Source organism: Pteropus medius, unplaced genomic scaffold (genome assembly GCF_902729225.1).
Source record: "Pteropus medius unplaced genomic scaffold, Ma_sr-lr_union100, whole genome shotgun sequence".
In the NCBI taxonomy this organism is placed as follows: domain Eukaryota; kingdom Metazoa; phylum Chordata; class Mammalia; order Chiroptera; family Pteropodidae; genus Pteropus; species Pteropus medius.
In genome coordinates, this window is record NW_024342467.1 from 8,758,670 (window position 1) to 8,786,076 (window position 27,407).

The 27,407-nt window shown below is 34.3% G+C and overlaps 1 protein-coding gene across 3 annotated transcripts in view; it reads right to left on the reverse strand.

Annotated features, from left to right (window-relative positions):
- TMEM196 (transmembrane protein 196) overlaps positions 1-27,407 on the reverse strand; it is a 136,475-nt gene that overhangs the window by 32,862 nt on the left and 76,206 nt on the right. For 2 of the 3 annotated variants that reach the window (XM_039862496.1, XM_039862495.1), the window contains exon 1: positions 13,289-13,561. The exons of the other annotated variant lie outside the window; for it this stretch is intronic. In XM_039862496.1, coding sequence (XP_039718430.1) covers positions 13,289-13,453 — 165 coding nt within the window. In that variant the 5' untranslated portion in view covers positions 13,454-13,561. Of the gene's footprint in view, positions 1-13,288; positions 13,562-27,407 lie in introns of those variants that run through there. 3 annotated transcript variants of the gene reach the window in all.

The window sequence follows — 27,407 nt, forward strand, 5'->3', positions numbered from 1 at the left end:
GAAAGAAGGAAGGAAGGAAGGAGGGAAGGAAGGAGGGAAGAAAGGAAGGAGGGAAGGAAAAATAGACAAAATGTTCAGAGCTTGGATATTCCCTGTCCAATTTCTTCAAATGTGTACAGCTTGACAAATGAGCTTTGGAATCTGTTTTAAAAGCCTTCTTGAAAAAAATTTACTTACTTACCTAAACTGATCACTAGCTTTTTTGGATTTGGATATATTAGCTAACTTTCAAAAATTAGCTTCAATTTCTCAGTTGCTCTGAAAAAGAAGAGAACACACCACTATTTCTTGAGAAAGCTGTTTCCTTGAAACTCTCAACTGGGAGGAAACCCCTAAAACCTATAAAAATGCTCATTATAGCTCTGTGATAGTTTAATAGTGCCAATATTTGAGATCATTCTTGTTCAGTTTGGGGCAGTAGCCAGACAACTGCATTTTCATCTTGGTTGAGCACTTATTTTAAGGGTACTTAATATTTTGAGGCATCTGTGGAAATAGTGTTGGACTAAGAATTGGACTGTTGTCCTGGTTCTGTATCCAGCTGATTTTGAGGGCTTCAGTTTGCTTATCTGTGAAATGATGAATTTGGAATCAATTATTTCTATGTCTCTATATATTGTATAAATTATAACTCTCAACCAACAGAGAAGAAAAAACATTTTAATGACATTCTCAGTACTCCTCAAACCAGAATTTTATCTCTTCTTTACCCTTAGCTCTTGACAGATCTCAGATTAGATAGAAAACAAAGAAGCCATCGGAAACTCTTCTCACCATTCACCATTAAGTGTGACAAATTCTGCATCTTCACTCATTCATTTTGCTCTCTCTTTTTACAATAGACAAAGATAAAACTTATCAACAAAACCTCTATTTTGGCTCTAAATGCAATCGGTCTTCACCTGCTCAAAGACTTTCTCTCTGTTTCTAGTCTCCTTTCTGCTCCATTATTCACATTAGCACACAAAAGTGTTCCAAAATCTCCCTTAAAAATAAAAACCTTTCACAAATAAGTGAAATCATATGGTATTTGTCTCTGTCTGACTTACTTCACCAAGCATGATACTTCTAGGTCCATCTTATCAGGGGGATTACTTTGTAAGTTATATATATATGTCTAACTACTATGCCGTATACCTGAAACTAATATAATAATGAATGTCAACTGTAATTGAAAAAAATTTAAATTTAAACTTAAAAAAATAATAAAAATAAAAACCTTTCTAGATTCCAAATCCTTTTACATGGTCGCTTTATCTCTCTACACAGACCCACTTTCCCTTCACTCTTAGGCTTCTACACGTAACTATTTCCATATTCTTACCTTCCATTCCCCCTTCAGCAGACTTCAGGCTTCTTCACTCACTGTTTTACTTTAACTACTTCTGCCCGGGGAAGCCAGGACTTCCATGTTTCAGTCCTCAGCTTACACGGGCACATTCTACTTTGGGCTTCTCTGATACCACACTCTCTTGGTCTTCAACATATTTCTCTGGTCACAACTTTTCAGTCTCTTCTTTTTCTACCTCCTTGTCACTCTCAATCTTCTGAATATTATAGCAACTACAGTCTTTGTTTTGGGCGGTTTCAACCAGTCATATGGCCTTAAAGACCATTACATCAGTTGTTCAATCCCCAAATCCGAGACTCATTCTTAATACTTTACAATGACATCTAATCAGATCTTATCAACTCTGCATGTCAATTATCTGCGCTTCCTCTATTTTTATTCTAGTCTTTCACTCTCATCCATGTAAGCATTACATCGTACATCCCAGTGCCTCCTAACTAGACTTGTGACTTCTTAACTTGTCTGACTCCAAAATGTTTTCTAAACTCCAGCCCCAAATGGCCGATATTATAATTCGGGGAAAATAAAAACATTGTAGCATGGGTCTTAATTGATTTTTTTCCTGGTTGTCTCTCTACTTCACCCAGTGCCTTCTGGAGGCTCTTGTTTACTTGCATATTCTAGTCTCTGTGGTCTTCTTTCAGTTTGTCAAACACATCAAACTTCTCTTAACTCAGGGTCTTTACCCATGCTGTTCTCTCTGGTTGCAGCAATGCCCTTCCCCCTATTCATCTGAGTAATGCCTCCCTATCCTCAGGAAACATTCCTTCCTTAGAGATGCTTTTTTCTGATTCTCTTACTATTAATAACAGTTATAGTCTTAATAAACTATAGTTCTCCTGTTCGACATGTCACAACCTGCAATTGTTCATTTGTCCATTATTTATTCATTGTCTATGTTCTTTTTAAAATTAACTTTAGTAGATCAGGGATCATGATTATTTTATTTACTGCCAGATCCTGGGAAGCTATCTTGAAGCATAGATTGTAGCTGTGGAAATAATATTTGTTGACTAAATCTAATAGGAAGAAAATCTGGCTCATGGGAATAGGAACAGAAATGAACTCTCCTGATTTTTCCAAAGCCTTTCCTCCACACCACGCTGTCATTTCTCTTCTTGACTCATCCCAAACCACTGTAGACCATGTAGCTCAGGCCTATCAAGTATCTTTGCCATTGACCTCAACACTGATTGGGCCTTATCTTCATAAGCCTAACCCCTGGGGGAGTGGAGGGTCCCAGGCCCTGAGCTGTGTCACTTCACAACTCAGTTCCTTGGGCTTGTTCTGCCTTTATTAGATTTACAGATCTCCTCAATGGCCTTCACTTTCCCCTTCCCAATTATTCTGCATTTTCAACATAGTGTTTCTCTTTTTAAAAAGTCACTTTTCCACTTTCCTATTTATATTTCCTTCTTTTCTTAGGCCATGAAAAACTCTGCTAATTATGCAGTGTTCTTTTTTTCCCTTTAGCTAGAACCAATTTCTTATTTTCTTCCCCAAAACAGAACACTGAAAGAAAGCAAGTCACATAGATCCATACACATATGTTTCTTCCATCTCAGAAAATTTCAAAATTTTTAAAAGTTCAACTGAAAAAGGGTAAATTCACATTTTTTATCAATAGAGCCAAGACGTTTTATAAATATAGGCACAATCAAAGAAAAATAAAATACCAAGAGGATAAAATGTACAACAGATATGTTGATGTGATACGCAGTCCTCCATTAGCACCGAGTAATCTTGGTGGCTTGGCAGCCAGTATGCGCTAAGAGGCAACCACAGCAAATAAAGAAATTAAACCAAAAGCACTCAAGGGAAAGAAGGAAATAAAAATACCCACAGTGATAAATGAGTATGTACAGTAGGCGAGAGTAACCTTTTCAGAGACTGTAAAGTAACTGAATGAAACCAGCAATACAGAAGGATGAATTTCAGAAGAAATCATTAGACATAGCATGTAGCTGATTGACACACCAAGATCTTTTAAACGAATCCAAGTTCAAAACTCTCAGAAACTTCCCACTGGCCCAAGACCCAATTCTTCATTGTTCAGAAAGAATCAGCATTGATTCTTATAATACCGTTCCGTCTCCTCTCTCCCTCAGTGTTCATGTAATGCAGTCTTTCTTGTACTTAATGCATTATGCATTGCATTATGTTTCAATTCTGTTTTCTGATAGTTTTTCTTTTTTAAAAATAATCTGTTGAATATTTTGAGTATGCTAAGTAAATAGGCTTCTTGATGTTAGAACTGTTTCTGCTCCAACAGTATCAAAGAAAATTAAAACTAAACTTGTGAATACGGGTAAATAGGACTTTGAATGTGCAGTGTATTTAAATGTCAGTAGTCCAAATATATTAATGTGGGTTCTCTCATCTTGCATGATTTTCTTTATATTTTTGTGTTTAAGAGTCTTTCATGTCATATATAAGTAAAATTAACTTAGGTGTTATAATTTGGGAAATATTCGAATATAATGCTCATAACTTGATACATGTGGAAAATATAACAAAGTTTCAAAGGTAAAAAAAAATGGATTTGCTGAAGAGGAAAGAAAAAAAATACTCCCTTAGGTACAGGCTAGCTCTGAGTCTATGATTTGTGACTTGTCTTCACAGAGTTGAAAATAGCCAGGGACTCAAGAAGACTAGAGGATAAAAGTTATGCTCTTTCCAAGACTTGTCAACAGCACTAATAAATGTCCATCCAACATGACTGGAGGTTTCTGAAAGCCAACCAGTTATGGAAATAAGCTGCAACTGATAGAGGATCACGACGTGGTGAACCTGCCCCAAATCAGGGCACTAGCAATCTACCTGCAGCTTCTATCACTTATCAGTGGTAACTATCAATTACCTCCTAGGAATTGCTCACCTCTTCACTTCACCTGCACACTAGTGCATGCATGCACAGGTGTTCACATACACACACACATGCATACACAAACCACACATTCTTTCTTCAGGTGATTTAGGTTTTTATCCTTCTTCTGTTACTGACTTCACTTTCTGCTCTTAAATTCCTAAATCCTAAATCCTTTAGGTTTTCATCCCTAAGCAAAGACACTCATCTATTGAGATAAATGGTGTAATGAATAGAATTCATAGGCAATGTAGTATACTATAAATATAAGCTGCTGTTGTTTTTATTGTTAATGTTGTAATTATTATCATTATTATTTTAATTCTTCAGAGTAATCCATGCAGGAAAATAGTTGGCAGGAGACAAACAGAGAAAGAACTAAGAATTCCAGAGCCCAGCCAAAAATAATGTGGAAATCAAGAACACATCTCTGTTTTGTAAACAAAAATTATACTTCTTTATCCAAATATTGACTAGAAAATATTTCTGGGACTTTGGGACATGCACTATAAATCACAACTAACTATTAATGCCAAATTTATTATGACGAGCATATATTTTCTAAGAGAGAGTATATGATTTAAATGTTACCAAATCTTGAGTCTAAGGTCAATTTTATCAATGGTCTTACAATTAGCTCTCCTTCAGAAATGCATAAAAATAAAATATCTATAATACACCAATAGAAACCACAGGCAGAAAATGGATTTTCTAGAAAAATGGCAAAAGCATGCAGTCATTATTGTGGGCTAGTCATAGTTACTGAATACCCAACATGTATCAAGCCCTTTACATAACATTTAATTTTTAGGACAACTCTATAAGATAAGTAGTAGTACTGCTATTTTACAGATGATTTAGCTGACTGCTCAGTGAGATAATGTAACTCACTCAAACTTAAACAACTAGAAAATGCTATAGCTAAAATTTGAACTGAAGTCTTAATACCTCCAAAACCTATTCTCATTTCTTTGTATCATGCTGACATCTCCAATTAGAAATAAATCTTATTTTTATGTGTCAGGCAGCTGTAAGAACAATCAAACAAAAGGAACTTATGGTCTTACAAATCCAGCATCAACAAGAAATTCACTTGAAGTTGGGATTAGGTTTGCATTAGTAGACTTACTATTCCCTCAAGTTTCAAGATTTCCCTCATCTTTTTTTTTTTTCAGAACATGCATCCTGAAACCAAAGGCTGGTGTTTTGCCTTGAAATTGAGCAGCAATGCCTAGCTCAATTGCCTTCACCTCATAATCACCAAGTTCTGTTCAGCAGAGCTCACCAAGCTTAGTTGAGAATCAAAAGCAGACGTGTCTTGGCATTCTTTCAGGACCCTTGTAAAGCGGATCCCATCCTATTTAAATGAGGTAGACCTTTACTTACAAGTGTTTACGTTAGCAGGTCTTTGTTCTAAGAGCATGGTCTCCTCAGCCCCCGACAAACTCTCCATTTTATTGTCTCTTCCGTGACTTTAGTGACTTTATACATAACAGCTTGGCTTTGTACATATTCTCTCCTCTGCCCCCTGGAAACCTACCCACTCTCTAAGGCCTGGATAAAGCCCTCCCTCTCCGAGGAAGTCATTCTTGACTCCTCTCGTTTTGATCTATGTTTACATGTGTTGTTTTGTGTTTTCATGAGTTGCCCTCATAATATTTAACAATCATTTGAGATGTATAATTTAGTTTTATTTTTTAAGGCTAAAGATTAAGCTTTAAGGGTAGGAACAGTTTAGTCTAATATCTTAAGCTCTTCTGAGAACATGGGGCTATGCTTGTTGAAACTATGCCAGTCTCTTCTGCATGATAGATACAAACAGTGATCGGGACTTGGCCTTTATGCCGTCGTGCCTGACTCATACATTCAGGAGTAGAAGCAAATAATGAGGTCAGGCCTCAATGAGTGTTTTTTTTCATGAAAAATTTCCACACAACGCAACAGGAAAAGTATAGATTTTGAAACAAGGTTTCCTAGGCTTTAAATACTAACTCAGCTGATTAAATAACAATGGGCACTGGGCAAGTTCCTTTTTCTACATAAACTTTGTAAAATATTACATTCTACATGAAGTTGTTAGGAATAGAAATGATAATATATGCGAAAGCATGTGAATCACAGTTAACTATTAATAAATTATTTCTACAGGATAAAGAGCCCAAGGCACTCTGTCTCCCAAGGTGATCTACTTAGCCACTAATATTTTCTTTTTGCCTTATGTCCAATATTTAATAATAGATCATGAACTAATGGAACTAAGAATTGCTTCTCAGGAGTTTTAATACTGACGCTAAAGATCATGGGAACTAATTAACGTTATAAGAATCATCGTTGAAATCTAGATACTTCATTGATGCATTTGTTAATACAATTATCTAGATTTCAACGATGATTCTTATGTTAATTGGTTCCCATGATCGTTAGCATCCGTATTAAGCAAAACTATACAAGCCTCCAATATATTAACTATCTTTATTAGAAGTATTAATTTGTACTTTTTTTTTTTAAATTTTATCTTATTAGTTCCAAGTATGCATACAGTGGTTAGACATTTATAGTTTTTAAAATGATTCCCCCTAATTGCTCTTTCTCTCCTTTGGCTCTCCACCCAGCCATTACATTAATGCTAACTACATTCCACTTTATGACAAGAACTTACATACTTTTATGTTTTCTGAGAACTTTGTTTTATGACATAAATAGTAATTAGGATATGCCCACTGTTTGTGTTGCCTAACTTAGCTAATTGTCTAATTTATCTGCTTACCAATTGTTTTTATTTTAGAGTTTCTATCACCCTCTCAACTTCCAAAAGAAAATAAAGAGAAAACTGTCTCATTGCAGGAGCTATTTTCCATCCAGTTGTAAGCTGAATATTTATATGACCTCTCTCATGAAGATATTTTGGTGCAGTTTTTTTAGTTGCTACTGTATTTACCTGAATTAAATCAAAGCTAACTAGATATACTATTCATGGGGAGGGGGCGTAGGATAAGTCAAGATAGAGTTGATTAAAGATGTTTGACAAATCTTGAAAACCAGTGCACCACTAGCAGGCTGTAGGTGCCAGGCAGTCATGGAGAAGCGTGAGGGAAGTAGAAAAAGAAAGAAGCTAACGCTCACTGAGCACATGCTCTGTGCCAGTCTTGGTACTGACAGCTTTGTAAGCATTGTCTTCTTAGCTTCACACAACTTCCCAGCAACCCATGAAAAAGGTACTGGTATTTCTCTCGACTTGGTGAAGAAATATAAGTTATCTAGTTTGATAGTTATACTGAGTGATGTGTATGAATCCGATCTCCCATTCAATTTGAATAAAGTTATATAGATTTGCATTCAAGAGGACAGCATGGTTTTGAACATCACAGAAGAAAGTTGTCACACAGTTTTTTCTTTCTTCCTTTCTTTTTCTTTTTCTTTCTTTCTTTCTTTTCTTTTCTTTCTTTTCTTTCTTTTCTTTCTTTCTTTCTTTCTTCCTTTCTTCCTTCTTTTCTTCTTCTTTCTTTCTTCTTTTCTTTCTTTTCTTCCTTCTTCTTCCTTTCTTCTCTCTCTCTCTCTCTCTCTCTCTCTCTCTCTCTCTCTTTCTTTCCTCTTTTTCTCCTTGGAAGACAATCAATGAGAATCTTTGTATACTATCATCTAATTATTCTGGCATTGTCCGTTTCTCATGTTAAAATAAACATCTATCTGTAGAGTGACCACCTGATAGTATGACTAAATTATTAAGACAGTAAAGTCAAGTATTTTGAACAATTCCAGGCTTAGGTATAAAAATGCTATTTAAATAAATAGGATGATATATGTATGTATATGTATTGCATTAATAAAATGAAAGTTTGTTCATTTCACAAGTGAATGACCCAACATCATTCGAACATAAAATTGTTGGGTTTTTCCTCCTTTGCACACCTGTCAAAATCTATTCTAGTTTTTACTGAATTTTAAAAACAAGCATTTTGGTTTGGATGGCTGAGCTTTTCTTCCCATCTGCCAATAAAAGTAAGTGTTATCTAAGGGCTAAGTGAATATATTAAAAAGTTAAATGGTTTGGACATATTTGAAGCACATATTGGATGATCTGGCAAATAATTAAGTCAGTGCAGAGCACCAGTGTGGACATTTAGGCAAAAACATCCAAATAAAAGAGTTTGATTTTATTCAGATAATGTTTGCGTCAAGCTGTCAACAAATAAATAACTGAAGTTTCCTTAAATAACAACTACATTTCCCAGTAATTTAGCTTGACTAATTTATCTAATTGCCTATTATCTAATTGCCCTAACCCCAGTAGAAAACAGGTAGCACTTGAAAAGAAGAATGCTAATCAGATAAGAAATTCTTTACCTGGGCTCTACAGGGTCCGTGAATAGGCTTTATTACATCCAGAAACTCGATGAAAATTGTTCTGTATGTTCAAGCAATACAATGTATGCATTGAGAAATATCTATGAGATTATACACTAAATTTATAAGGGTGGCTAATTTTGATGATATGGTAGGAAAGAGAACTTTAGTTTTGATCTTTCTTTTTAACCCTTTAAAATGAGTATTTATAAATTACTTGCACAATTAAAATTAATTTTAAAATGAGGTATAAATGTACACTTGTAATTTTTTTCTTAGGATGGGGCAGTGTTTTCATTTCATGCCAAATATGAATCTCTTATTTTATGTACCTGACTCCGGAGAAAAATGATATATTATCTGGTCAGAGACACTCTAGCTTCAAATTTTGTACATTAAAAATAACTGAAGGGTTCCTTTCACTTTATTGTTCTATTTGTTTTTCCTTAAATAAATCAGGCAGATTTAAATATTAAAAATAATACGTTGGATCAGCTATCAGTTATATAGCTCCTCATTTGTATCACTATGGTATGGATCAGAATATACAGTAGGTGAATTTCAACACAATCTTAAAATCGGTTGAGTTGTTGCCTTGGTGAATCAGGAGTCCACAAAACAGGTATGTGCCTTGATTATGCTATAAATTTCATTCACCTAAAGTATCAGATTTATTAAGCAGATAAAGTTATGATATACAAATCAAGGATGGTCCAGAAAAATTAGTAGTAAAAATTACTCAAACTTTATATGATTTAGATAACAAAAATTTTCAATATTGTTAAAGACTATGTTTATACATAGGGCAAACAAGGCTTAGAAAGTTCTTTTAATATAATCGATTTGTAGAATGATTATCAGATATACGTGGGTAGAATTTAGCATGATATATATCGAATACAACTCAGAATCAGATGTCACTCCCGACACCACCATCTGAATCTCTAGATTTCCAAGGGTCAACCTAGAGTAACAAAATAAATTTCTCCTGGAACCATGAATCTGTGTACTACTAAATACAGTCCATTCCCTTTACATGTGATGCATGACAGACAGAGAAAAGTGAGTATCACACAGCAAGTTGGAAACGTAGCCTTATCTATTTAACTCTCTGTCAATAAATCTTATACATCAATTATATTTCACACGACTATGTCTTTTCCAAAGCAGTTTACTCAATGGTTCACTCACTGTTATCTAATAGTCTTCTTTTATCTAAAGTTTTCTTTTATGCATTCAATGAGGTGATTATATCAGCTATAGCAAAGAATCAAGAAAAAGCAAAAATTCTATAAAGGCAGTTATAGCTTACTTTCTCTATGAAAGTATAGTTCAATTATTTTTTCCTTCTAAATGCCCATACTTTTTAGACTAATCGCAGAAGCACTCTTTGCCTAATTATGAAATAGTGCCTGGAAATAATCCATATAAGCATCCATCTCACGGATTTTAAGACCTTTACCTTGGTCCTATTTTATTTTTAAGCCACCTTTTTTTAAAAAAAAAAAAATTGTGTATTTGGGTCCAAATAATCAAAATTGTCGTCTGAATTCTCAGTGCATTTGATCTAGATAAAAAGCTTATTATGCTAGGGTTTATATATAAGAATTAATCCTTTCATAGTATAGTTTTTCTTTCCACTGGCTCCTAAAACTTAATTCAGAAATCTTGTAATAATGATATTAATGTTTTGAAAAAACTTCATGGCATCAATCAAAACACACTTTGATTAGAGACTACAGTTATCCTGACAAGTTAATTATTATAAAATCTCATCTAATGTTCATAAATAATACAGATTTTTTAATTCATAAAATACCAAAGAGATTAACAATTCTCTATCTACTTTTCTTCTGCATCTCCCTGGAAACTCTGGAAAGTAAGAACTGGCATTATTATTATTACTATTTAAAAAATATGAGGAAATAAACCTATTGTCTTGGACTGGCACACAACCTCCTGTGGTCTGGCCCCATCCACTCTTTCAATCCTTATCTCCCCCTCACACATTTAAACCCCAGAAAAATAGAAGAACCTATTCTTCCTGGAACATTACCCACCCTATCCCAGTTTTTTGCCTTTATCCATGCTGCCTGAAAGCTCTCCTTTCTCATGCTCTTCACTGCTAGTCTATGCACTCAGTATTAGCTGTTCACATTTATTCAATGCTTACTACATACTATGCTTTTTACGAAGAGCATTATTCCATTTGTACCTTCTAACAACCCTATTTTACAATGTATGAGGACACTTTGGATAGTCATCCAGATAGTGAATGGCAGTTCTAGGGTTTGTATCCAAGTAGACTCCAGATTTCATACATTACTTAACACTGTGATATATTAATTCCAAGTCCCAATAGACTTGAAAGATCAAAGGAAAAATTATAGTTCTCCAATAAATGTTTCATTGACTACCCCAACCTCTCTTCCCTTTATCTGCCTTGGTATCTCTCTGAGGCCAAACTCTCATTTGTCACCGTTGATAAAGTTAAGAATGTACCCATCTTGTTTCCTCTACTAGACATTCTGATTCATCTTAGCAGTCTTTGTGTTAAATAGTAAAATGCCTTGCATATGGCAAGTCCTTCTATAAATATTGCTTATATTAGTTCATCATTGATAGAATTGAGATAATTCAGACTGTATCACAAATGACCTCTGAAAAATAAGTTAAAAATTCAACTTAGCAAGCCTATCATTTGATAAACAGTGATCAAAACTGGATACTTATTTTGTCATGAATTTGATTGTTTTTTGAGTTTATGAAAGTGACCAACTGTTTGAGCATTCTAGTTTTAATCCATTCATTCAATCACATGTATTTTTTGCCTTTACTGAATCAGACAATAGAATTCAAAACTATCATTTAAGAATCATAGGTAAATCTTAGTTACTCTAAAGAAAAGTTAAAATGGAAACAATTCTTTGTGATAGTGATTACTATATATATATATATATATATATATATATATATATATATATAGTACTGTTTTGTTTGTTTTTACTAAGCTGATTCAAAATTTTCATTTTCTGTGCATACACATATGTCAACTCATCTAGGTAATAGTATATAGCCTGGGAAGAGAGGTAAAATCATTTAATTATTTTTCTTACATGCTGTCAAGCAAATGTAACCATGTTTTTATTCTTGAAGATAATACTTTAATACTATTTAGAGACAACCTAAGTTTATTCATTTGATCTCTTAAATTTCAGAGGGGAAATGATTTGAAAAGTGTTCGAGGCTTCTCTCTCATAAGCCATCAGAAGATCACATTTTCTTCCCCTTTCCCTAAATGTTGGCATTGCATTTTGACAATTGTCTGATAGAAGTTTTAGAGTCTGACTATTTATGTTAAATAACAATAATAGCTATGGCTCTCAAATTAACCACTACTATATATAAGATGTAAAACTAGATTAAATTTGCCTTTTAGATTTTCACACTTAAATTTAAAATATGCATTGATAAAATTATATAATAAAGAAAAAGGTAATTTATTCAGAGGTTGGAAGTAACTTATTACTGAATTTAAAACAAGGATTCTTGGAGGAATTCAATGTTAGAATTGAACATGATTTTTCTTGTTTCTTTTAACTTCACCAATTTGAAAATATTCACTTCACTTTGAAAAATTAAAATATAAAAACTATTTTCCAAAGCATAATTATACCAGTTTTAAGAAAGCTAGAATTTCCCTCAAAAATAAATTACTTTGGAATGATTTTCCTTGAACTCATAAATAATGAGTTCAGTAACTTAAAGCACATAAAATTAAGCCATGATTGTTAATTATACCCATTGATTATCAGTGATAGAACAATATCCTATTAAATTATCTAAAGTAAGATCAAGCTAGAGACCCAGAATGATATAGTAGCTTTATATCTTAAAGGAGAAGAAAAGTTGATTTTTACAGTTAGGCCCATACCAGGAAGAGTGCTGAATTATTTTATTGATTCTTGGTGGAAGGAATGGGTCTCCAAGGCTTTCCTGGAGATTCACCTAAACTAAAAAAATTAAGAAGCTCATTGGGTCTGCCATTTGACCTGGAGAAAATTATGACATTTTTCTTGAACTATTTTCCGACTAGTGTTGTTAAATATCATACCATTTGTTGTTTAACTTATTGCCTAGAACTTAAAAAAAGAGTTGATAGACGGGAAGTACAGAAAGCTCACAAGGGAAAATTACGAGTAGTGTTTTCTAGGATAAAATACTCCTTTCATCCTCACACCACATTTCTCTTTTTGTCACACTAGTGCTGCCTTTAGTGTACCTTAAGCACTGTTACTTAGAAATAAGTGCATAACTCTATTTTGCTTGTCCCTGGTACAAGAAAATGATGTAACAGTTTCATTTTGATTTTCCTTGTAGAAGAAGCAAGAGGCTCAGTCTGCCCTTGAGAGGTGTGACCCCTAATCAGCACCACTGGGCAGTCTTTTGCAGGTTCAGCTAGTGAAAACTGCCCCCTTACCCAACTTAAAACAAAGCCATTTAATTTGGTTCTAAGCCAAGGTAAGGAAAAAACAAACAAACAAACAACAAAAAAAATTGCTGGGCTGAATAATAGGACAACGTAAAGAGGCATAGCCTGCTAACATGTAACTACATGCAAGCCAGGAGAGATTTGTGATTTTCTTCCCCAGGGAGGGAGTGACTAACGCGCGCACACTGACCATCCCCTTAAAGAGGTAAAGAGAGAGTGAAATGGCTCAACGTACACACACCCCGCTCCATACCGGGGACGAGTCTCCGAGCTGCGGCTTGTGCTGTCGGAGGGCCAGGCTGAAGCTGACCGCCCCCACGGCCACGCTGGACACCCCCAGCCCTATCTCCAGCACAGAGAGCACCAAGAGGCTCCCGATAATCTGGCCGCTGGTGCACATCCTTCCTCGGTCATCATTCCTTCCAGATCAGAGAGGGAAACCAACCATCCACCTTCTTTCTTCCACTATCTCCTTACCCCTTCCCGCCCCCTATACCAAACCCCAAAACTTTTCTTTCTTCACCAGTGAAGCATAATCCACAAAGACTGGCTTTCCAGAACCGGAGACCCTCTTCCCTGACGGGGCCAGAGGCAAAAGAGCCGCTGCACCCTCTGGCACGTTCAGACAGGGATCGTAGGAGGATTTTCCCGGGTTCGGTGGTCGGAGTCCAGGAGAGGGGAGCACATAAGCTGCAGGGCTTTCAAGAAAGAGCCGGAAACCTGGAGGAGCCGGGGCGCCCGCAGTCCCGCTCGCGAGGCGCTGTCCAGAGTTCTGCCTCGTCCCAAGTCTCCGCAGGGAAAGCCCGCTCCCCGGGTAGCTCCCAGACCCCTTCGGGCCTTGCGGAGGGGATCAGCTTTGCTTCCCAGAGATCCAAAGCCGACCTGCTCAGGGCTTCTCTTTCCCTCTCCCTCTCCCGCTCGTCTCCTCTCCTTTGTTTTCGTGGTAGCACAAAGTGCTCCTGCGAGTCCCTCGGTCCCCAGGCTGAGCGGGCGGATGATATTCAGCACCACGCTCCTCGCAGTTGCTGTGTCGCCAGAAAAAGCGACCTTGTCTGATGGCCTTTTTCCGTCTGGGTTTCTTCTCCCTCCTTGTCGTCCTCGTCCTCCCCCTCTCTCTGGATCTGATTCTCTCTCATTGCAGTGACCTCATTGGGATTTGAGAGGTTGATGGAGGAGGGAAGAGCTTGATCTATTTGTGCATCTAGAACCAATACTCTTGGCTGGCCCCGCCTCGGGACCCCAACCACAGCGATCCAAGTGATCCCCACCTCCACATTTCCCCCACAGGCTCCCTCCTGGGCTGCTATCCAGATGGGAGGGGAGGCGATGCCTACGTCAACACGGGGCTCATTCTGTGTAAAACTTTCTTCTGCGTGTACGTGGGGCGAGTCGGGGGCGCAGTGGTCAAAGAAAGGCAGAGAGAGTGCAAGGGATGGGGAGAGGTCAGACTCCTAAATTTACTAGGACACTGAAGGACCCTCACCAAGGAACTCTTTTCTCTAGAAGAGCTAGACTCAAGCCTGCTAGTAAAGAGCGTCCCCTCGCTTGTCATGACCTGTCACCTTCCTTGTCTGGGGTTGGGGGGAGACACAATTGGCTGAGGCCGTACTTCTGTGGGGATATGGCTGTGGTTCTTCCCTCTTCTAGGGGATCGTGGTCCCCTAGAAGCACTGCTACCCGTTCTGAGATGCATTGCCAGACCGAGTACGGCTGGGACCGGGTGTTCTCAAATTCGAGAGCTTTGTACATTTAAGTATTACATTGGAAAGGACATTATTTTAAAAAAATCTGGCTCACTGCACGACGGTTTATGACAGTCTACCCTCATCAGTATCATTAGGGCAGGGGCCAACCTTAGCTTGGGCATTTTTATGTTCTAGTCTGATGCATGTGGGACTTTAGAGGTCTGAGAATCACTGTATGGACCCCGTTTCTATGTCTCTAATTTTACCTCATGAAAAATCACAAGTTATTCCATCAAGGAGACCCAGGAAGTGGGGGAATGAGAAGGTGTTTGGGGGTGTGGATCATTTTTCTCAAAAACGGCTCCCCAGTTGAAGATGAATTGAAGGAAGAGAGAGTAAAGGAGCTTTGAGTTAGGACACATTACACAAGACCAGGCCATCCTGACCTCTGAATACATGCAGACTAGTGCAGTGCAGGCACCTTTCTGATTAGAAGCTTCTTTTTATAAAGCCCTCATGCTGAAAACACCGAAGCTGAGTGATATATTATCTATTGCATAAGTGCCAATTTCAGTTTTCTTAAATTTGATTCAGGGCTTGTTTCATAGTTTAAATTTAATTGCACACTATAATTTATTTTTTCTTATGATATACATTTAAGAATTTTTGAGTCCTCATTCCTTAAAAATAAACAAAACAAGGAAGGAAAAATTATAAATTATTAGGCCTTAAAAAGTCTTCAGTTATTGTGATATTTGGAGAACAACTCAAACATTTATATTGAATAATTAGTGGATTCACTTTCTACTTCTTGGAAAAGTTTATCCACCAAGCGGTCAACCATTAGAATCTTTCAAATAGTTTTTGGCTTTAATGAAGCATAGTTTATTTTACTTAAATCTTGTAGAAGTCATCTAAATGACCCAATTTATATGTAGAAATAATGAAGCAACTATGTTACCTAATTCTGGTTTGTTTTTAGTCACCGCTTTTCATTTCATTTTAAAAAAATTCTTCCTCATTAGGAAAAGAAAAACAAGCTATAGTTATTGTTAGAATAGAATAGTTAACACAGAATGTTAGGAAGGAATGTAACATAGGAAGAGAAATTAATTTTGTAGAGAACATAGAGGTAGTGTTAACAATAGATGAATTTCACAGACAGAAATGAGTAAATCATGTATTATAGTTGAATTTTCATCTCTGAATGTAATAGCTAGAAACGTTTACTTAAATACCCACAAACCTAATTATATGTCTAAATATAACCAATCTTGATGTTGAGTTGTTGATACAAAATCTAAAACTTTTGAAAATTAAATGTAGGTAGAAGAAATTAAATTCATCTTCACGTATCAATAACTACCAATAAGTCACATTGAGACAGAAATATTTATAGAAAATAAAAACAATTATTATCCACAGAAGAAGTTACTGTTTTATATTTAAAAACATGAGGATCAATGTTGTTAAAACTTTCAAAAGAACATTATAGTACTTGTTCTGTGAGACAAAGTATATATTGCATGATCGTTTTTTAAAATTAAACTTATTGGGGTGACATTGGTTAATCAAATTATATGGGTTTCGAGTGTATAATTCAATAATACATCATATGTATATTGCATTGTGCGTTCACCTTTTAAATGTCATAAAGTTCCCCACAAAGTAAACACAAGGTCAGCTAAAATTTAAATGTGGAAATCAGAGCAAAGGATAGGTTCAAACTGGCATCCTATATCTCGCAAAACCATTTGTTAGAGATAGAATTATAAGATAAAACAGTAAATCGGGAGAAAGCCAAATAAAATACATTGCTATCCAAATACCAGTGGCTCCACAATTGGAGGGTTTAATTTTTCTTATGCCATAGTACTCCAAAATAGCTATTCATGAGATCCATTGATACATGGTTCAATACATCTTCAGCAAGAGCTGTGGTGCAGGAAATCTCGTTTGCCACCTACTGGCTTATATATGACACAGTGAATATGAATGTATAGATAATTCTTATTAAACATTAGTTAATGAGAATAAAACACTTCATAATTGCTCCTTTTAAGGACCTAAGTTCTGCTAGTAAGTATTTAGGAATTCTGAGATTCTCATGTGCCCATTTAGTTAAATAAGATTTGTAGAAATTTTAATATATGAATAAAGGAAATCCCAGGAGTTGGTAAACAAATAACATCTATCTTAATATAATAAAGTAAGTTAATGCATTAATTCAATAACTAATATAAGGTTAGTAACTGAGAAGGTCAAGCTTTTAAACTCATTAATTTTGAGATCTGATTTAAAGTGTTTACGCTATTATAAACTAAATTTGTTTGGCAATCCTAGGCCCTGGACTGAATGACCGATCCAGTTTAGAAGATTAGTGGGGAAAAATCATAAAACATAACAAACCATTGAGCAGTTTTTAAGTGCTACAAGTCTATTTAGTATTTTAATACTTTTGTCAGTGTGGTTAGAAATGATTGTACCTAAAAATTTAGCCAGGATTTGATAAAGTGATTTAGCCCAAAAAGGAAAAAAGAAAATATTTTGAGGATTTTTTTTCTTACTTAAAGATCAAGGAGCAGGAATAACTAAACCTGAATTTAGCTTTTGCCTTTTTTTGTCTTCTAGTGATAATATCACTTAAAAGTTGTTATCTAATAGTAATGTCAGTGCTTATGAAAACTAGAGAAAGTATAGTACTGTCAGTGCTTATGAAAATTAGAGAAAGTATAGTACTTATTATTGTATTTCTTACAATTTTCCATTTATGTCCAAAATATCTTTTGATTATTAATGATATTTAAATATGTAAAAAATCAAATGAGATTTTATAGTGATTTCTACTCTTTAGCAAAGAGTATTTCCACTGCTGGCCATTCTGGAGTAAATGGGATTGGACTTACTCTCCTACTGTATGCAATATATTTAAATACATAGTGTTCAGATACTGTACAATAGGCAGTGCAGAACTGTAATTTCTGGGAAAAGAGAAACAAGCAGGGTTTTCTGTCTTGGTCTTTTGGCTAGAGGGTCTTAAGAAACTGTTACAAAAAGAGGGTTACCAAGCAGAGCATGGTACATAGTTTATGGTACAAATAACAGGTTTCTTGCAGGCTGAGTCAGCCAACATTTTCAGGACAGAGAACTAGAGAGAAGGGTGTTTAAATGGAGAAAAAGATCAATAAATCTCCATAGGGATCCCTTGCATTTGTTGTTAAAGTCTAATCCACACAATCATGGAGTGCAACTCTACAAGATTAAAAATGGAATGACTCGAGAACTAATATCTAAAGCTTACAAGAGGTCTGGGAAATGTACATGTTTACATTAGCTGACAAGAGTCCTTGCTGAACACTCAGCCTTCAGTAGAGAACATAGGTGGGACACACATAAGTAGTGGGGCTAAACCATGCCTGGAGTGAAGGCAACTCTATATTAAACTTAAAATGTTTTAAAACAGACCTCTAAAGTATCTGTTCTTTAAGTAACTTAACAAAGTCTAACATATCTTTAAAAAGGTGACAACCACCATCACTCGATAATATAAAGCTCACAATATATGCTATCCAAATAAGAACTGAAATATGAAGGAGCAGGAAAATGTGATCCGTATAAGATACTAGAGATAAAGGAATTACCTAACACTTTAAAGTCTTTTTATAAATATTAGAAATATGTTCAAAGATAAAAAACATTAATGTAATAAAAATATAAATCGAAGATATGATAAAAAATAATTTTAATTTCTATAGATAAAAATTATATATCTGAAATGAAACATATACATCTGAGATTAACAGATTAAACAATGAAGAAGAAAAGGTCAGTGAACATTAATATACTACAATAAAAATTAAAAGCACAGAGAGAAAAACCACAATACAAATTAAGTCACAGAAAAAAAAGACACACACAAAAAATGAATAGTGACTCAGTAACCTGTAGGACAATTTCAAGAAGTGAAACATTGATATAAGTTCTAGAAAAGAGGTGGATAAAAATATTTGATGTAATAATGGCCAATTATTTTCTGAATTTGGTGAAAACTATAAACCCACATACCCAAAAAACTTAAACTGCATGTAGAATAAACATAAGAAACTGAAAGTAATATAAATATAAGAAGGCATATTATAAGCAAATTGCTGGAAATCAGTAATAATAATAAAAATTAAAAGAAGCCAGAGGAAAAAAGACATTATGTACAGAGAAAAGGAGGAAAGAATTCTAGATGTCTCATCTAAAATTATTCAATCTAGAAGACAGCGAATGTCATTTTAAAGTAAGGAAATTTAAAAACAAACAACACCCCCATTAACTTAGAATTATATATTCAGCAAAAATACCTTAAAAATGAAGGCAAAACATTTTTTTCAGACCAACAAAAGCTGAGAGAATTTACTTAGTAGACTTACTTAGTAAAGACATAAGATCTTCACCATAAGAAATATTAAAATAAATATTCTTCAGGCAGACTTAAAATATACCAAAAAAAAATGCTGAGAATCACAATGGCACATTACGTAAGCAATATTTTTTCTCAGTTTTAGCCTCAAGTAGACACAAAGTTATGCACTGAGACCAGAGCTGCTATGCAAGAAAAAGTTTGCAGCTCCAGCACAGCCAAGAAAATTAACAACTGAAAAAAATATAGAATGCCTACTGGAGAATGTCCTCAAGTGGAAAAAAAAAATCAAGCCAGCCTAAGCAAAAATAAACCAGATGTTCGAAATAACAGATAATTATTTTAAGACAGTAATCATAATTATCCCCAATAAACTTAAGGAGAATAGTTCTCTCAACAAATGAATATTTCTTTTAGTAGAGAAATATGAAATTTTAATGAGAATGAAAAACCAGAAATTCTAGAAGTAAAAAACAATTTTTGAAATAAAAAAATACTGGAAGGACTTAGGTGAATGAATATGACAAAGAAAAGTAAGTTAATTTGAAGATAGATCAATAAAAATTAATAATTATAATAAACAATATTATTAAATATTTTTAAATGAATGAAACTCCAGGGACCTGTTAAAAGATAACAAATGGTCAAACATAAGTATAATTGGAATAGATGAAGAAGAATGGGAAAGACAAATATTTGAACATAAAATGGCCAAAATTTGCAAATTTATAAAAGAGACAAATTCGCATATTCGAGTTGCTAAATCAACACCAAACAGAAAAAAATAAAGAAGCTAACAATAAGGCACAACAAAGCAAAGTTAAATTGCTGAAATCCAAAGCTAAAGATCATCTCTTAAAATAACAAGAAAAATGTGTGAGAATCAATGATTTCTCATTAGAAACCATGGAAACAAGAAGACAGTGGAATAACATATTTTATGTGCTTAAAAAAAAAATCAAGCCAGGATTCTATATAGAGTTAAAGTATTCTTTAAAAATAAGGGCAAAATAAATATCTTTTCAGATAAAAGATGAAAAATTCATGTCGTTTATTGATGAACTACAGGTAATCACAAGTTCTTCAAACTGAGGAAAATGATACCCAGAACATAAGAAAGGAATGAAGAATATCAGAAATAGTCAATATCTAGGTTAATATAAAAGAATCTTTTTTCCTTTTTCCTTTTATTATATTTATAAACTATATAACTGTTTAAAGTATATACCATAACATTGTCTTGTAGAGTTTATAATGTATGTAGATATATATAATAAACTATAATGTAAAGAATGGGAAGTACTCTCCTATACGTTTGCAAGATTTTTATATTTCCATAAGGTAATATATAATTGACTATATAAGTAGACTGAAAAGTTAAAGATATATTGTAATTACTGAAGTAAAAAAAAAAGAAAATGAAAAATATATAACTAAGCACAGAAATATAGTTAAAAAGCTAAATAGAAAACTTAAATGTAATCCTAAAAAATGTTTTAAAATTCAAATAAAAGGCAGAAAAGGAGAAACACAGAAACAAAACAGAGGAGATAAGTGGAAAATAAAAAATAAATGGCACACCAATATTGAACAATATTAATAATTAAATTAAATGTATTACATATTAATGAAATAAACATTACAACTAAAAAGGCAAAGATTGTCAAAAAGAATAAAAGGGAAACAAAAGACCCAACTATATGCTGTATACAAGATAAACATTTTAAATAAAAAAAAGATCGAAAGTGAATGGAAGGAAAATAATATTTTATGCAAATAGTGACTACATAATAAAAGATAAAATATACTTTAAAACAAAATTATTACCAGAGATAAGAATGAACATAAAAGGATAAAAAGTTTAATTTAACAAAGAGATTGTGGCAGTTAGCTTCTGACTACAATTATTTCTGCCTCCTGATATTCAAATCCTTGCATAATATCCTCCACCTGAGTGTGGAGTATAGACCTAATAACTTACTTCTGACTAATAATTTGGTAAAAGTGATGGGATGTCACTTCTGCGATTACATTACTAAAGACTCCGACTACCATGGAATAGTCAGCTCTATTGCCTTCTCCAATTATATGTTTTATGAAAGCATGCTGATATGTTGGGAGGCCCAGAAGACGAGGAACTGACTGAGGGCAACCTCAGACCAATAGTCAATGAGGAATTGACACTCTCAGTCCAATGACAGGACGAGGCACTGGATCCTGCTAACAATCACATAAGTGAGCTTGGAAGCTGATCTTTGACCAGACAAGCCTTGAGATGTCTGCAGACCTAGCCAACACCTGATCGTAAGAGAGGACCCATCTAAACTGCACTTGGATTCCTGGTCTTCAGAAACTATGAAATAATAAGTATTGTTTCAAGCCCTTAAGTTTTGGCATAATTTTTTACAGAGCAATTAACTAATTAATACAAAGACATAACAATCAAACGTGGAAACTCTCAACAACAAAATGTGAAAACATATGAGGCAAAAATTAATAGAATTTAAAGGAGAAATGAAAAATTCCATAATCACATTTAGAGATTTTTAATACCCAATTGATAGATCAAATAGAAAAAAAGAATCAAGAAAGCCATAGAAGAAATTAACAACACTGCTAAGCAACTGTCTTAATCTATAAACTAGGGATAAGATCTGTTGAGACCTACTTTCTACCTTAAAAAAAAGTCAGCCAACTGAACACTTAGATTCAGTGAAATGTAGTATTCAGCCTCGAAATTCTTGCAGCCAGAAAGAGACAGTTTTCACATGTATTTCTGATTTCTGATACTCTACTGAACACTTTAAAAAATAGGTGTTAAGCTATAATTATTTTGTTATGTACTAATTAACTGAGCAAACATTTACATAATTATTTCAGAGATAAAAATAATTGATGAGAACAAGCTAAAGTTGATAGGGCCATAAGAATCCCTCTTGTTAGGTTTCATTCTATATTTAAATGTAAGGTACAACATTCCTGACCTCTTTTTCAACTATTCTAGTGACCAGGAACATACTGCATTTAAAAAAAAAAAGAAGTCTGAATGAATATTCCATCCACCACACTCAGTTCTATCTTTGGGAACGACTGAGAACAAGTAAAAACTGTTTTTATTATTATAGTTGTTCAAATATTTTATAATTTTCATGTCTCACATAGAGTCCAACATTTACAGGAGAAATTCCCAGACATCATGTAAAACGTTCCAGGTCACAGATAATAGTGACTCTTAACTTGACCCTCTTTCTCTAAAGTAAACACGCTTATCACTGTATAAAGTACAACAGGTGTGTTTTGATCAGGACCAAGTACTGGAAGATAATTACTTCTGTAATTATATTTTTTTTTTGGTAAATGTGCCCTATAATGATTGTGGCCATTTTGAGCCACACTCTGAATGAACCACTGATTCATACAAAGTTTTAAATCAATGAAAACTCCAGAGTACTTCTACGTCCGCAATTTTGTACTTGTACAGCTGCTTTTTTTTAACTTAAGGGCAGGTTGATTCATTAATCATTGTTTGATTCATCTTGTTAGTTTTGGCTCTTCATTCTTTCCTGTTGAGATCTTTTTGACTTCCCTTTCTGTCATCTGGCGCATTAGCTATTCCTTCCAGAATTATGTCATATGCCCCCAAGCAGTGGACCTATTCTGGCCTCATTCTTCTTGTTCTGAACGTTTCTAAAAATGTTACTTTTATTGTCTTTGGCATTTTTAACAAGGCTCTGCTCATTTATGCCTCTTGCTTTTCTGTCTCTGTATTTCAGAATCCTGCCACTCTAGGATTTTTCATCATGTATGTGCCCCGCCTTTTAGCTTTTAGTATTCCTCTCAAAATATATGCTTATCTGAGTGATTCCTGGGCAGGCATGAGATTTAATGGCTGCCCAAATGGGGAATTTGTAATTATAATCAGAATTTTCATTTCAAGAGATTCCTGTCCAGTTCAGCTCTCACAACAAAAGTATCTGGCCAGTGACTCATCTTACATATTCTAGAGATTCAGGTGTATATCTGACTACATAAATGCTATTTCCCCTATTTTGAGTTGACTCTAACTTATAAACTCAATGAACAAATATTTAATAAATATCTGTCAAACAAATATATAAAAAATAAAAGAATTGATGAAAAACTGATGTTATCTTTCCATTTCAACTTCAACTACTTATATTTAATTACGAAAATCAAAAAAGCAAGGCGATTCCTCTCCTTACTCCCTTTACTGATTCATTTCAAATTAAGTGAAAGAGCCAAATAATAACCCAGAAAAATGTGAAGCATTTATGACAAAGTTTTATCCTTCACATATAAATAGCTATTTCAAGCCAAAAAGAAAATGACCTGATTAAAAAGGACACAATGTGTGAACAGGCAATTTTCATAGCCAAACAAAATATTACAAACACCTAATTAACATGTCAAAAAATGTTCAGACTCAATAGTAAACAAAAAGTACAACTGGTTGTTAATTCTCCTATTGGACTGGCAAATATTTATTTAAAAAAGATAATTAGTATTCATAGGAAAATAGCTATAAATCTCAATACCATTATATTAAAATTTAATTTTAAAACAAGTTAATAATGATAATATTTGTAAATTAAAATTGTATTATGTTAAATATTCTCAGCTTAAAAAGCTAGGGGAATAAATCACAAGTTTTAAAAAGATTTTTTTAATCAGAAATATTTAAGCTTTGAAAAAATGTATTCTTCTACAATAAGAGAATATAGAAAATCCAATAATATAGAAGAATTGAGTTCTCCAGTGATAAGCGATAACTGCAGTAGATCATATGCCAGAGCAGTTGAACAAGCGTGAGTTTCTGAGATTTCAAAGGAAACTCTTTCTGCTTGGCTGATACAGTATGCTCTTAGCACGTATGACAATTGCCAGGAATAAATAAGAAACTCTAGAAATTTTGTTCACTTTTACAGACCATTGAGACACAAATAACATTAGTATTTTATTTCACTTTGTGCATCTGCAGTTAATAAAATCTTGAGGAATAAAAGTAGCTTTTACATTTCTTGGATAACTTAGGAATGGTTCTTAGTTCAGAACTCTATGCAGCTAATGGCAATTGAAAATATAGATTTACTGATTATTCAAATTAGTTTACCCTCACCCACACATCAGATCTTGACTCAGGGTTCTGTGTGTGGTCTCAGACCCTGGAACATTTTCTGAGCAGAAGGACAGGGTAATACTGATTTATGAGATAATATTAAAGATTAGTAATAGCTAAAATTCATGGAGTGTTTACTATGTACCAGACACTATTCTAGCCGCTGGGAATACTCCATAAATAAGAAAGAATATCTGCCCTAAAACAGTTTACATTCTTTGGGGGGATTTATAGAATAAACAAGTCAACAAATAATTGTATGATACAATTTCAGATAGCAAAATAAATTAAATCAAGGTATAGGGATGAAGTGATAGATCAGTATTTTACTTAGTGTCCAACAAGTGATACATGGTTAGAAAGACCTGAATGAAATGCATGTACGAATCCAAGGAAGAACTTGAGAAAAAGCATAGCAGAAAAAGGGCAGAAGAGACCATTTCATATTTCCAGAATGGATGGTGCCTAGTGACTTAGGGAGAAAGGAGTTGGAGATGAGGTTGAAGAGGCAGCCAGAGAACAGAAGATTTAAACATGCCTGAAGATGGTAATACTTTGTATTTAATTCTAAGTGCAGAGATTAGAGGGTTTTGAGAAGGGAAGTGATGCGACATGATTTATAAAATCAATTTCCTAATCTGCTGACCCCAGATACCATCCACTGAGAAAGGGAGTGGGAATAGAAGCAATAGGGGTCTATTACAATTATAAAGGAAGGTGTGGACTAGAGGAGTTAGTTTCAGAGGTGGCGAGAAGTACCATTTGACGACATTATGCAAGAGAGAAATCTGAATTTAAAAGAATGTAGGGCATTGAACAGCAATCTTATTTTATAGTGCTGGATCGAGAAACTGAAACCAGGCCAAGGAACTGAAGAGGAGACAATTAGGAAGAGTGGCTCCTGTAAAACTGCCTAAGGCAGAAGTTTGTACTGATATCTCGCCACTCTGCGTCATGGTATATGTTACACAGGTGCCAGGAAATATTTGTCTTCTTGGCCTGTAGAGTGGTTGGTGGGGTGCGGTGTTGGGTGGATGGAACCTTTCCTGCTTACTTTCATCGCCTTCCCCAAACCTATTGCTGGATGCTTCTCACTGCTGGATGAATCTGCAGTTGCCACAGGCAGGAGTATTCAGTATCCTCCAATGCTTGCTAGTATGGTATGAGATACTGAGTGAGCAGTGCTAAGAAGGTGCTCTGTCTTTTGGGCATCTCCTTCAGTAGTCAGGGCAAACATTCCCCATGGAAAAAGTGGAGGAAACCATGCTCCAGGTGCCTAAGGAGCACGGAAGCAGCACTAGGTGAAAGAGTCAAGGGAAGGGAGAGGAGTGGCCAGGTGGAAGCCTCTGAGGGTGCAACTTTAGGCAGTAATGTTTACTGGAAAATTTTTTTTTTGTGGGTCTTGTGCTCTTTTACTGCCCCGTAAGCCAGTTGCAAGCAGTTTTGAGATTATAGATGGTTATTAGGGAACACTCGAGATAAAAAAAATCTACTTGAATTTGAAAAGTATTCATGTTACTAAAATAAATTTTAAAAGTACACTTGTAAATTACAGAAAAGAAACAGCTGTTAGAATTTTTACAACTAAACATCATCATTTATAATGATTTATAGTAATACTTTAAAGTTGTTATTAACTACAGATCCAAATATAGTTTCTTGCTGAGAATTTGAAAAGATCATTTTAGCTAAGTTTTGATCAGGGATTGTGCATCTCTTTCATGAAAAAAAGAACTTTATATAATCTTATTTTCTATAGATTATATATTTTGTTATATTTGGAAATTTTGTACAAATTCAAATGTAATATTTTTCTAATACTTTATATAGTTTTGAATCATAATTATGCCATATAAAGGAAATGTAGTGATTGTTTTTTATCAAACCCTATGGAGATGTCTCGAGATTCTTTCCATTTTCCCCAGTGGGCTATATATTACCCATTATTTTCTTTTTGTGCAATGACTTAAAGGCCAGGAACCTCAGGCAATACTGTACCCCAGGAAGGGATAGTTAAGTGCATGTAGTCAGTTCTGATGTTCATGTCTAGATACTAAGAAACTATCCTGCCTTATTGCTTCTTAGGCTCTTCAAGGAGAAATAAGAGGCAATTTCTCTTTCCTATTTCAAAAGAGCAAATTGATCTTGAGACTTCCTTTGCTCTAGCAGAGAGCAAGAGGTTTTGTTTTGATAGAGGGAAAGAACTGGAGGGCACTTGGAAGGGGTGAACTCATACAACAATTCTTGGGTGGAAAAATATCCCCCCACTCCTCCATCATACTTACTTTTATTAGAAACTCTAGAAATGGTCATTTAAGTCAAAGTATTTTAATTAAAAACAATGCGATGTTTTATATATATATATAGGTTTTAAGGAGAATGTTTATGTAATAGACAATTTATAAAACAGAAGACAGCAAAGGGGTGAAAAATGCTGCTTTCATAAAAATCAATTGTTCCATAAAATATAAACTGGTCTCATAGTCTTACGATCTTACTTTGTATTATAACATTTCCATACAAAAGGTTGAGAAGAACCTGGAAAAACAGGTTTAGTCTATGGAGAAAAGTGGTATCTTAGCAAAATTGTAATTTCCATTTCGCCTAGTGTGGTTATCTTTATAGTTCTATATAGTAGATAATGTTCAAAAAAGATTTGGTAAGTAGAGCTTGATAGAATCAGAAATTCTTAATGTAATTTAATTTTTACATAGGAAATCTAATACTGTATTACTCTTTGATCTTTGGAAAGTTTTAAGGAACAAGAAAAGACAAAATAATAGATTTTCAAATACTAAAGGTTGAACTTATTCTATAGCACTTAAATATCATAACAGAATCTGGGATTCAATAGGGTGCTGAAAACTGGATTTGGCATGGCATAATAACTTGTCCATTTTATATTTAAATACTGAGCCTAATATAGGTATATGTAGTTTCATCTAAATTCAATCTTTTTATCACTTACCAAAAAAATATTTACTACCCAACTCCAAGGCACTGTTCTATGAGCGAAGAATAGAACAGAAAAACCTGCTTTTTTGGTCAAAACTTTAAAAATATCATTAGTTTTAATGATATTACAGAGATATATTAACATATTCCATAAAACAGATCTTTTATC